This window comes from Electrophorus electricus, chromosome 5, assembly GCF_013358815.1.
Source record: "Electrophorus electricus isolate fEleEle1 chromosome 5, fEleEle1.pri, whole genome shotgun sequence".
In the NCBI taxonomy this organism is placed as follows: Eukaryota; Metazoa; Chordata; class Actinopteri; order Gymnotiformes; family Gymnotidae; genus Electrophorus; species Electrophorus electricus.
Window position 1 is genome coordinate 29,951,018 of NC_049539.1, and position 12,620 is coordinate 29,963,637.

General features: G+C 37.3%; 1 protein-coding gene across 1 annotated transcript; it reads right to left on the reverse strand.

Moving 5' to 3' along the window:
- Positions 1-594: 594 nt before the first annotated feature.
- LOC113569083 (SLAM family member 5-like) lies at positions 595-10,782 on the reverse strand. Its single transcript, XM_035526423.1, has 5 exons — positions 10,526-10,782; positions 9,119-9,436; positions 7,570-7,860; positions 6,509-6,604; positions 595-638 (listed from the first exon to the last, which is right to left on the reverse strand). Exons 1-5 carry the CDS (start codon positions 10,623-10,625, stop codon positions 631-633), a joined length of 813 nt encoding a protein of 270 aa, XP_035382316.1. The 5' UTR covers positions 10,626-10,782; the 3' UTR covers positions 595-630.
- Positions 10,783-12,620: the final 1,838 nt, after the last annotated feature.

Here is a 12,620-nt window from a genome sequence, read left to right on the forward strand (position 1 = left end):
TTCTCAGTTATGCTTTCTTAATTTTTACCATATTTCATAGACACCTTGAATTCTTCCAAGTCCTTTTAGTATTTTCTTAACAGGCAGTTAGGAACCATGGGAGTTTTAGTAAGGCCCAAGGGTGTTTTCCTGTTTACCTGAGTCTGAAGTTCACTCCTTTGGATTCAAGTCTGCACAAAGTCTGTAGTACATCATGCAACCACATTTCTCATATTTGTGACTATTTCTGTTTGTTACTGACATGGTTGCATCAAGGAAAGAAGATGTCTGAATAAATCATCTAAGAACCACAGTACATTCTATCCTAGATCCACAATGAACTCAGAGAGGCCTCTACTTGTTTTGTTATTTTGTGTGTTTTTATGCAGGCAAATTACAGCATTTACAAATTGTAAGACACAACAAACTGTCTATTATGACTAATCACTGCCATGGTTGGGTCAAGTAAAGCAGAAGATTGAATGAAGCAAAAACCATAGAAACAAAACCATAGAGCTCTGCCTTGATCCATGAACACTCATGAATGAATGGATAAGTGCTTATAGACTCCATGCCCACCATAGTTGACTTTGGCTTTTACAACATACAGCTCACTTATTGACTGCTGAATACACTATGTCCTGTGCTTCTTCAGGTATCTGTAAAAAAACCCCAAAAAAAACCCCCATTATATATATTTTCAGCATTTGTCTGACAGTTTTATCCAAAGTGACTTACAATTATGACTGAACACAATTTGAGGGTTAAGGGCCTTGCTCAGCAGACCAACCGTGACACGTTCACAGTAGTGAGGCTTGAGCTGACAACCTTCTGGGCCATCACTGCAACATACACATGTGCATCTACAAATACATGTGCACATCTTGGGCACCATTTTACGGAGCTGTAAGGTTTACTTTGTTTATTTACTTTGTCCTCTGGGGTCCAGATATTCTTTTTTTATTTTATTGCTATGACACTGTGACATGATTTATCACGGTGCTGTGACATGGAAGCAGAATAAAAGAGCAGAAAGAAGCATTTTATTTACAGCTCAAACACAAACCAGAGAAACAACCAACAATAAGAGCAGAAAGGAGCATTTTATTTACAGATCAAACACAAAGCAGACTGAGAAAACATTCAACAATAAGCCCAAACACAGAGAGCACTCTCAGGTATTGTCTTGCAGCTTCTTTGTAACATGAAAGCAAAACGCAAAGCTCTGGAGGAGAGTTGTTACTAATACTGGGTCGGACCCTCTCTTGTTATCAGCTAAACAGGCTACTGAACTACACTAAACTGATTGTCGTGGTCAGTGAATCAGTTTGAGTTTTGTGACCTGGTGCCTTATCATGTTGGATGTTTCATTTCAGATGGTAATTTGTGGCTATAAAGGGATGCTGATCATGGTCAGCAACATCACTCACACAGACTCACACAGACATTCAAACGATGCTCAAATGATGTTCGATCCCCTCCATGGTTCTAACCCTATAACTCCTACTCTTTGTTCTTCACTCTATTGTATTTCTATTTCATTTTCGCTTAGTTAAATACCTGTTAACAGTCTGTGTGCTCGACAGGTCTGTCCAGTGTTACATACATGTGTGCACCCACCAAGACAAATTCCTTGTATGGGTAACATACTATGTGTAATAAAGTGATTCTGATTCTGATTAGTGGGTCCATTGAACTGTTCACACAAGGCAGGTTGGGTCAGTAGATTCATGTTGTTTACAACAAATTCTGACCATGCCATTTGTGTGTCACAGCTGAAAGTAAAATTCCTCAGACCTGTTTTCCCACTTTTTCTGTTCATTTTTGCTGAGTCTGTGACCATAATAATCTCAGATTCCTGTTCCTGTCTGACAGCAGTGGAACCTGATGTGGTTCTGCTGTTGTAGCACATCTAACCCAGTTTGATGCATTGTTACTTTTCGAATTTTCTGCTTAGTAGAAAAACAGTAGTTGGTGGAGTATGTATTTCTTGTCAGTTTGAATTAATCGGCCAAATGCCTCAGACCTCTCTGTTCAACATGACACTTTTGCCTACAGAACTGACTGGATTAAAACTCTAGAGAATGTTGCATGTGAAAATAGCAGATGAGGCTTAGTTTCAGAAATACTCAAACCACTCATGAAAGTCAGTCAGGTTACTTTCCTTCCCCATTTTTGTTTTTTGAATATTAGCTCAAACTCTTGACCCATGTCTACATGATTTTATGCATTCTAGTCCTCCCACATGATTGCTGTGCAAGTGTTCACATTAAGTGGACAATCTGTGTGTGTATCTGTGAATAGAAAAGCCACTCAAACAGCTTCTCTCTGGGCCTTAATAGAAAATAGCAAATATACTATATTGCCAAAAGTATTCGCTCATCTGCCTTCACACGCATATGAATGCATCTGAACACACATATGAATCTTAATCTATGTCAACCCACCCTTTGCAGCTATAACAGCTTCAACTCTTCTGGGAAGGTTTTGTGCAAGGTTTAGGAATGTGTTTATGGGAATTTTTGATCATTCCATGAGATCAGACACTAATGTTGGATGAGAAGACCTAGCGCGTGGTCTCCGCTCTAATCCCAAAGCTGTTTTGTCAGGCTGACGTCAGGACTCTGTGCAGGCCAGTCAAGTTCTTCCATACCAAACCTGCTCATCCATGTCTTTATGGACCTTGCTTTGTGCACTGGTGCGCAGTCATTTTGAAACAAGAAGGGGCCAGCCCCAAACTGTTCCCACAAAGTTGGGAGCATGAAATTGTCCAAAATCTCTTGGTATGCTGAAGCATTAAAAGTTCTAAGCGAATACTTTGGGCAATAGAGTGTATAATCCTAGATTTTTATTCAGTATATTTGCACATCTAACTAGGAATAAAACTGAAACCTAGTAGTAACGTAGTAGTAATGATGTTGTCATCAGTATTCTGCTGCACACTCAATGAGGTTGTGCTACTTAAAAATAAAAAGGATTAGTGACAAAAAAAATGAGTACCTCAGTATAATGATCACATTCGCAATTTAAAACAAAACAGTTGAAAATGGAGTGTAAATGGCGCCACACGAAGCTTGTAGTCTTCCAGTTTGCATGGAAGGAGAGCCTTCTGAAGTATAGAAAGGCACTTATTACCGCTCAAACATCTTAGCTCTCGACCCTAATAGAAAATAACAAAAATAATCCTAGACTTCTATTTATTACAATTGCATGTCTAACTAGGAATAAAACTGACACCAATGTTCAGATTACATCATCACACAGTATTAATGAGTTCATGAATTTCTTTAATGAGAAAATTAAGCACATTAGGGATAATATTAAGAGTATTAACGTGACATGGGGAAACTACTTAGAGATCGGAACACCTATCCAAGAGCCAGAATTTACATCTCTGATCTCATGCTCAAAATTGTCTACTTACTTACTAGATTCGCTTAAGGAAAACCTACCTGAAGCAATTGAACCTTCACTAAATATAATAACAGGCCGCCTTAAACCTTCCATTTATTTCCAAGATCCTAGAGAAAGCTGTAGCTCAGCAGCTAAACTCACACCTGAATCAGAACCAGATACAGGAAGTATTTCAGTCAGAGTTTAGGCCTCATCATAGGACAGAGACAGCACAGAATAAAGAATAATAATCTGTTGGTAGCCTCTAAACAGGGTTAAACCTAACCCTAACCCTAACCCTAATAACCTGTTGTTGGCCTCTAAACAGGGTTAAACCTAACTCTAACCCTAACCCTAATAATCTGTTGTTGGCCTCTAAACAGGGTTAAACCTAACCCTAACCCTTACCCTAATAATCTGTTGTTGGCCTCTAGAAAGGGTTAAACCTAAACCTAACCCTAACCCTAACCCTAATAATCTGTTGGTAGCCTCTAAACAGGGTTAAACCTAACCCTAACCCTAACCCTAATAATCTGTTGTTGGCCTCTAAACAGGGTTAAACCTAACCCTAACCCTAACCCTAATAATCTGTTGTTGGCCTCTAAACAAGGTTAAACCTAACCCTAACCCTAACCTTAATAATCTGTTGTTGGCCTCTAAACAGGGTTATGTCTCTTTTCTTATATTGCTTATATTGCACCATAGATCACATTTTAGTAGACAGACGCGATGGAATCTAATCTAGCCCATTGCTATGTTTGTCAACATACAGAGACTTTTCTGCATACAACAATATTAGCGATGGTGTCCCGCAAGGATCTGTTCTAGGGCTTCTGCTTTTTCCTTTGTATATGCCACATCTATCTGACATTATATGTAAACACTATGCTAGTGTCCACCTAGTTACAGCCAAAACAGAGGAAATATATCATCTTAGTGTTATTGAGGAATGGATAAAAGATGTCAGACAGTAGATGTGGAGAAACTTCCTCTCACTTAATCCTGACAAAACAGAAGTGCTTCTGTTAGGCCCAGAGACAGCCAGGTCCTCACTCTCTAATTACTCAATGAAGCTCAATGATCTCCCAATCACATCTTCTCTAACAGTTAAAGATCTTGGAGTTATTATGGATCCCAGTCTCTTGTACGAAGCTCATGTAAATAATATTTCTAGGACTGCCTTTCTCCACCTCAGGAACATTTCAGAGATTCGGAACACGCTCTCCTCACATGATGCAGAAAAGCTAGTCCATGCATTTATCAATTCGAGATTAGACTAAATTAATGCCTTACTATTGGGCTGTACCATTAAGTGCCTAAACAAGTTCCAGCTAGTTCAAAATGCAAAATGCAGAGTTTTTATTAGAACTAGAAAATTTGACCACTCCTATCTTAGCAAATTCACATTGACTCCCAGTAAAATTTCATATTGATAATATATTACTTCTAATAACCTATAAAACACTGAATGGTCTTGCGCCACATGACCTTATAGAACTCCTAGTGCATTACGACCCACCACGTCTGCTTAAATCAAAAGGTGCAGGCTCATTACTAGTACCAAGAATAAGAAAATCTACCACATGGGGCAGAGCCTTTTCCTAAATTTCCCTAATTTATACACCCTTGTACCTGGACATGTCTAATAATGTATTCTCTCTTTCTGCCAAGGTTCACCTACCCCTGATGTCATGATGTTACTGAGCCTCAACTTGTCTTAGCTGCCATGGCTACTCCCATCACCCTCTGAATCACTTTATAAACATGCACTGGAGCAGCAGTTCACTGCCAATAAGAGGCCTTAGATCTAATGTGCTGCACATCTGCTTAATCTAAATTAATATAAATTATCTAAATTAATGTATCATATCTTTATACCCTCAATCCTAATAATCTAGCATCCTAATTATGGAATTTTAAGGGTGCTGTTAACAGCTCTTAAGGTACATGGTGCAAATCTGTGATATTGCATTCCTGTTATTTTTTTTTCTTATGTATTTTATTTTAGTCCTGTCTTACAGAGCATCGTTTTATCATCTTCAGGGGGAAATTCCTCCTCACAGAGACCTGATTCAGATGCTAAGAATCAGAGGCATTATAAGAATTATTGTACAAATTCAACTGGTCCGAAGAACAATATGAACACAAAAGATGATGTAGCTTCAGAGAAAAATGTGACACTGTTGCAACAAGACATTTAACTTAGCCATGTTAAAGTCATTGTGTCTATGTACCTACATCCTAAACCAGTGATACATAAAGCCTGTACAGCAACTCTGATAAGAATGTACTATTATGAATGCAGAGACATAAGCATTGTACCCAGGCAGCACACGAGATTACAGGCAGGCGGACAAGTAACAGTGCATACACTGTAACACTGTAACACAGGTAACAGTGCATACACTGTAACACTGTAACACAGGTAACAGTGCATAGACTGTAAGACTAACAGAGGTAACAGCACATACACAGTAACACTAACAACAGGTAACAGTGCATACACTGTAACACTAACACATGTAACAGTGCATACACTGTAACACTGTAACAAAGGTAACAGTGCATACACAGTAACACTAACACAGGTAACAGCACATACACTGTAACACTAACGCAGGTAACAGTGCATACACTGTAACACTGTAACACAGGTAACAGTGCATACACTGTAACACTGTAACACAGGTAACAGTGCATACACAGTAACACTAACACAGGTAACAGTGCATACACTGTAACACTAAGACAGGTAACAGTGCATACACTGTAACACTGTAGCAAAGGTAACAGCACATACACTGTAACACAAACACAGGTTACAGCACATACACAGTATACCTTACCGCAGTTTGTGCACTTTGGGCACAAAAGATTGTATCAGCATAATGTAACTCTTCCTCATGCATTTGAACTATATAAGAATACATATATATTGTATAAGAACAACCATACATTTGCAAAAACTGCTTGCTAAATATAATAGTTTGTAATAGTTTAGTTTTTATAGAGTTGCTAGAGCATTGCAATTGGTATCAGCCTTTAATGTAGAGCTTTACTTCTTTTGACCATCATGGTTTCCATCAACTATTATGTACAACAATGCAGAAATGAAGACTGTTTAAAATATACTTACTTTTTTTTACTTTTCTGAATTTCCAGTACAGGACCAGAATTACAACCAGTAGTAGTGCAACTGCAGGTATCACAGACAAAAGAATCAGCCGATGTCCTGTAAAGACAAGCGATAATTACTCTTCACTGACATTTAAATTATGCCACAGAAAACCCAAAACTGGTTTAGGGAAGCAGCACAAGATGGTCAGTCGATGAGGGAGGACGGATAAAAGTCCCTGTCATGAGTTTAAATGACAGATGGTGACACTGATGACCTTTTTAGTAGTAGAATATGGAAACAGGAAGGTTTATTACAGTTTTAATTACTCAATTATTGAAATTTAAATCTAAAACTAAATCTATAGAATTTGTATTGTTGATTTGTGATAATGATCAAAAATAATGAACCATGATCCATGATAATGGCTTGGTTAACGAGAACCAAGAAAGATGCTGACATTTTAGAGCTGTAGCCATCTAGCACAGTAGTGGAGAATATTACAATGTTACAATGTGGAGAATGATACAGTGGGGAATTTGGACTAAGATACATAAAATCTAAGATACAGTAAAGTATATCTGAAATATGTTGACGTAAAAAAAAAAGTGAAACTAACACTTTGGATATATTTTCATATTTGGCAGATGCTTTTATTTAGAGTGACTTACAACTTCAATCATGTTCCAGAGGCAGGCAAATGTAGTGTTAGGAGTCTTGCCCAAGGAATCTTAGTAGTATAGTATGGTGCATTTGCCCAGACGGGGGATTAGACTCTTGTTTATTAGTTAAGTATATACCCTTACATTTAACAAACCTGTAACTGAAATAAAAAAGAATATCTGGAGAAAAAAAGTAAGGAAAAAAGAGAAATGTAACTGATGTTTTCATAGTGTTTACCTAACACACTCCAGTAATGTCAGTAATACTACATTACCTACTGATGCTGTCTAAACACCATATGGTACAAAATACCATAGTTGGGACCAAAGCTCAGACCATTTAATACAATTCATTTAGATTTAGATTTCTATGCGATTTTAGAGTATAAGTATATATGTGTTCTGCTTTAGCCTACATACCTGACACAGGCTGACAGATGCTGGTTATGATGAGAAGTGCTGTTTGGTTACTGACAGGGTTGGATGCTACACAGCTGTAGGTGTTTTTATCATGATATTCAACTTCCAGAGGCAGAAAAAGTGAGCTGGTTTTAGAATCACTGATAGTGGAGATCACATGGTTGCCTTTATACCAGGAGAGAGTCACCTTATTCACACTGTCCACAGAACACAACACTGGACATGTCAGGGATATGGAGCTCTTTCTTTTTGAATGTGATGCACGTGTGATGTTAGGCACAGGCAGCCTGGCTGAAAAAGAAACAACAGTAGAGAGAAGAACATTACCAAGGAACAATTCAGCTAACATCATTCAAACCATACACATGCAAATAAAAACCTATAAATACATATGATGTACTTTTGAGTTTTGTCTTTAATGAGAAGCACTTGAGTATACAGGAGAAATAAGTTATGACATCATTGTCCTAATATTTATGGATTTGTAATAGTGACACAGAACATTTTTTGTCCAGAGACTATGAAAAGTGTTACATTAATTTAATGAGTCATCATGTCAATAATATCACTAACATTACAATGACAGAAAATCATACTGTGTTTCCTGAACACTGTTCTCAGTGAGAACCTGTCTGACCCACCTGACCTACCTGAACCTGTCTGACCCAGCTTACCTACGTGAACCTGTCTGACCCACCTGACCTACCTGAACCTGTCTGACCCAGCAGACATACCTGAACCTGTCTGACCCACCTGACCTACCTGAACCTGTCTGACCCAGCAGACGTACCTGAACCTGTCTGAGCCGGCTGACCTACGTGAACCTGTCTGACCCACCTGACCTACCTGAACCTGTCTGACCCAGCTGACCTACATGAACCTGTCTGACCCAACTGACCTAGATGAACCTGTCTGACCTAGATGACCTAGGTGAACATGTCTGATGTAGCTGACCTAGGTGACAATACAGCTCCTGAGTGTGACTCATAACTCACTCCCTTTTCAATCACACCAGATATTGTTCATTAGACTGTGCACTTGTGGGATTGAGTCTCCCTTCACCAGTGGGGAAAAGGGGTCAGAGTTTAACCAGTATTTTGACTTTATGCAGTTTACCAGTCAGCTGTTTCGAATTAATTTATGCTTATTCATACATGTATATATGCATACATGCATCCATATTCATCAGTATAACACACATGTGCTGGGAAATTAAGTCATGACCTCAGTGTTACTAACACTGTACTCTACTTGCTTTACCAACTTCCCCATTTATGCAGAAGTGAAAGTGTTTACCAAAGACAAACATAAAAGATGGACAGTTAAAGACCTTTTACTTAAAGACCTTAAAGAAAAAAGTTAACATTTTTACTAGACTCTAATGATTAGGATATTATTTTCAGGTATTTGTGTTTAATAGGTTATGTGAATATCATTAATTGTACCACAAACATGTTGATTTTGGTAAAGTTATACTAATATAATCTTTAGCTTTGAACATATATAATTTTTATTTTTCATCCACTAAGGGAAAATGACAAAGACTCACCATAAACAGTGACATTGAATTGCTTGGTTGAGACATCATTACTTATAATTTGTAGTTTATAAACTCCAGAGTGTGTGATGCTGATGTTGTGGATGGTCAGAGATCCAGTCTGTGTGTCCAGCTGCAGTCTGTTTCTGAATATCTCATCATAATGAGTGAAAGGTTCCATTTTAAATATCTGTGCTATGCGAATGTTTCTAGTACCAAATGTCCACAGTATTCCATCATCACTCTTTACTCCAGTTATGTGAGAGTTTAGAGTGATCGTTTCTCCTTCTGTAACTTCTACTGTCTCCAGGTCTGCAGTGGCTCTCACATCTGGAAACAGAATTATTCAGGAAGATGTGAAATAAGGAGTTTGTGTGTGTGTGTGTTTGTGTGTGTGTGTGTGTGTGTGTGTGTGTGTGTGCAGTCTCCACTGAAACAAAAGGGCAGGCAAATGTAAAGTATAAAGTATGTAAAGTAAACCTTTACACTCATGTAAAACATTTACAACAATAGAACACTCGTTTGCTGTTTGGCATGTGTTGTAATGAATCACATCATAAACCTGCTGATAAATCTGTGATATTTGTACAGTAGGTAGCAGTATTGTAACATGTACATGTCTGCAAGCTGAGGCCATGAGCATCAGAAGTACAGGCATAATATGCAGTGTACAACACAGAACACTACTGGCAGATTAGATCTTCTAGCACCTCTACATGTACCTCATTTTATCTTTAGACAACAGTAACTCCTGGCAGTTCCTTGTTGGGCTCTTGATTTAGGATGCAGCTGCATAACTCATACAAGTGTTTTAAAAAGGCTCCTTTTAGCTGAATAATAATAATAATAATAATAATAATAATAATAATAATAATAATAATAATATGGTTACAAAACATTCACATAAAAAATCTGAAGCGAAGGTACATAGCAAAGTACACTGGTTTAAAACGGATTAATTTGAAGTAGGCCACAGAATGAATATTCATGATTTACAGGTAAGTAAACTAAGATTAAAAGGCTGTTTTAAAATAATTCTACACCTGTGTTTTAAATAATTCCGTTTAGATGTGATTAGGCTACTTAATTTTGGTCACAAGAAGGAATATTCTATTTACGCTATCGCATGAGTTTTCCACATATTTAACGTGTCTTTTTGAAGACTACTTATATATTAATTTCCATCCTTTTTGCATTCTAAATGAGAGAATAAATGTTTGTGTTTATATTAACCCGTAACGGATAGGCATATGAAAGTACCTTACACACTTACCTCTCCTGTAGAAGTTAACTAAAATGTTAAGATTAATTTCATCTAAATTATTTAGCTCAGATTATTTTACCGACGAACCAACACGAGTAGGTTTCACTCGTGTAAAGAGTATTCAGGAGGAAACAAACAGATATTTGTGAACTTACCGTTAACTAAGACGTGAATTAACAAAGGGGAAAATTGAAGAATAAACGAATAAACAGTCAGCGAAGAAATAATCCACTTTTGCTCGCATATATTCAGCATTCTTTCAAAAATAGGAATCCTTTGTTCTCGTCGCTTTTTTCTCTACCTCGTCCATAATCTGACAATCAAACTGATAGACATATTCACAAGGTTAAAAGTATTGCTTTTCTCGCCTTTTAGAATGTGTAATTGATAACAACGACCGGTAGAAAGAGAACAACATCAGTGCGCGCTAAAGGAATGAGAAACACATCTGAGGCGTATCGTTTAACTGACTCAGTGACGTTGATTTATGAGTACAGTGGGATCCTATAACACTGCGAACCAAAACACTTTGTGGTTTTTTTTTGTTTTTTTGATAACGTTACGAGAGTTCTGATGCATCGAGCTGCATTTGAAAGAAGTGAACAATCTTGCCATAAACCCAGACAGATAAATATTTGTTCACGTAATTCTAACAAAGAAATGAACGCGTCATTCACTTTTTTTTTCTAACAAAATGGCCCACTCTCTAACACTTCAACCATTATGTTAGATAGATAGATAATGTGAAGACTGGTTTTAATTTGATCAATTCTCACAAAGAAATTCCCTTTCCCTTTTTATTTATTTTTTTTTAATTAATTAATTATTTTTTTTAAATACAAAATGGCCCACTCTCTAACACTTCACTTTCCTGCCTGTGATTAAGTATGGTGACATATATGCACGCTGCCTGCTCTGTTTTATGAAAAATAAATGAAATAAATTAATTGTACTACAAACTACAGAAAATTGTTAACTCAAATATACTACAGATAAATTACAGTATTTGTTGACATCAGAATAATGTAACAAATGTATGTTAAAAGCAAATTAAATACCATAATGAGACCAAGGATATTGTACATAACATATGCAGCAACAAGAACACTACCTCACTGTTAACTGACAGACTGAAAGAGGGATAAAGCGGTACATCATCAGAGAGCGATATAAGGCCTAGAGAAGATCTCTCTGGACCTTGGAGAGCCCGTGTCTCCCTGCCATTCTAATCATGCTCAGAATTCCTTGAATTTTATCTTGGAGATACAAAATATGATTCATGACCTGGAATTGTTATCCCTTTACATGCCACTGAAAATTCACGATGACTGGGCTTATGGTAACCATGCTTTTCCCAACATTAAACAAGCATAAGTCAGAATATAAAGGGTCTGAATCCTTTCTGAATTCACTGCACAAGAACAAACTGATGTAAACGGGGCTGGTGAGATTGTTTTAATGTTTCTATAACATTTCTATAATATTTTCCCACATTCACACTACTTAATTTGCCTTGTCTGTTCTTTTTATTAATGTTGGGGTCTGAAGTTGGTGTGGTAATAAGTTTGGTTTTCATTGCTTGTTTAGTTGATTAAAAACTGATTTGGAAGCTGAATTAAGGTTTGAACATGAGCACAAAGATTGGAAATGTATCTGAAATATAAATGGTGATTGTGGTAATAAGCAGATAATTTAACTATTTCTTATAAAAGCTTATTAAATTCTTTATTTATGTTTATTTATAAATGACCTGTCCCTCGTTTAGTTCATGCATTTAAACCATGCATGTTTCTTGACTCCGTGCGTACATATGAATCATTGTGTTTAAGTTTGTACTCCGTGTCTTTGTGTTTCCTTGCCCTCGTGTTTCTTAGCCCCGAGTTTTCCTAGCGTCTTGTTATAGCCCGATACTCCTGTTTGCCTTCATTTAGCCTAGCCTTTGTTTTGTAATCATGTACCCCGTACTCTCCGTGTTGGTAATATGATCCTGGACTCTTCACTGCTCACCATTACAGTTGTCACAAAGCAGCTTTACAAATATCCAAGTCCAAGTTCCCAGTGAACAAGCCAAGGGCGACAGTGGCAAAGAAAACCTCCCCAGAGCATGAGGACGAAACCTCGAGAGGAACCAAGATTCAGAGGGAGGACCCAACCTGCCCTGGCCGACAACGGTCACCACAATAACAACAATTTTAAGAGAAAAATTAATTTGTTAATTTAATAATAATTGTTAGTTTAATAATTAATTAA

Coding starts and splice junctions, on each gene's coding strand:
- LOC113569083 (XM_035526423.1), bottom strand. CDS start 10,625: ATGCTGAATATATGCGAGCAAAAGTGGATTATTTCTTCGCTGACTGTT. Junction 7,861..9,118: donor ATTCAATGTCACTGTTTATG/GTGAGTCTTTGT, acceptor TTTCTTTTTCAG/CCAGGCTGCCTGTGCCTAAC. Junction 6,605..7,569: donor CATCTGTCAGCCTGTGTCAG/GTATGTAGGCTA, acceptor TTGTCTTTACAG/GACATCGGCTGATTCTTTTG.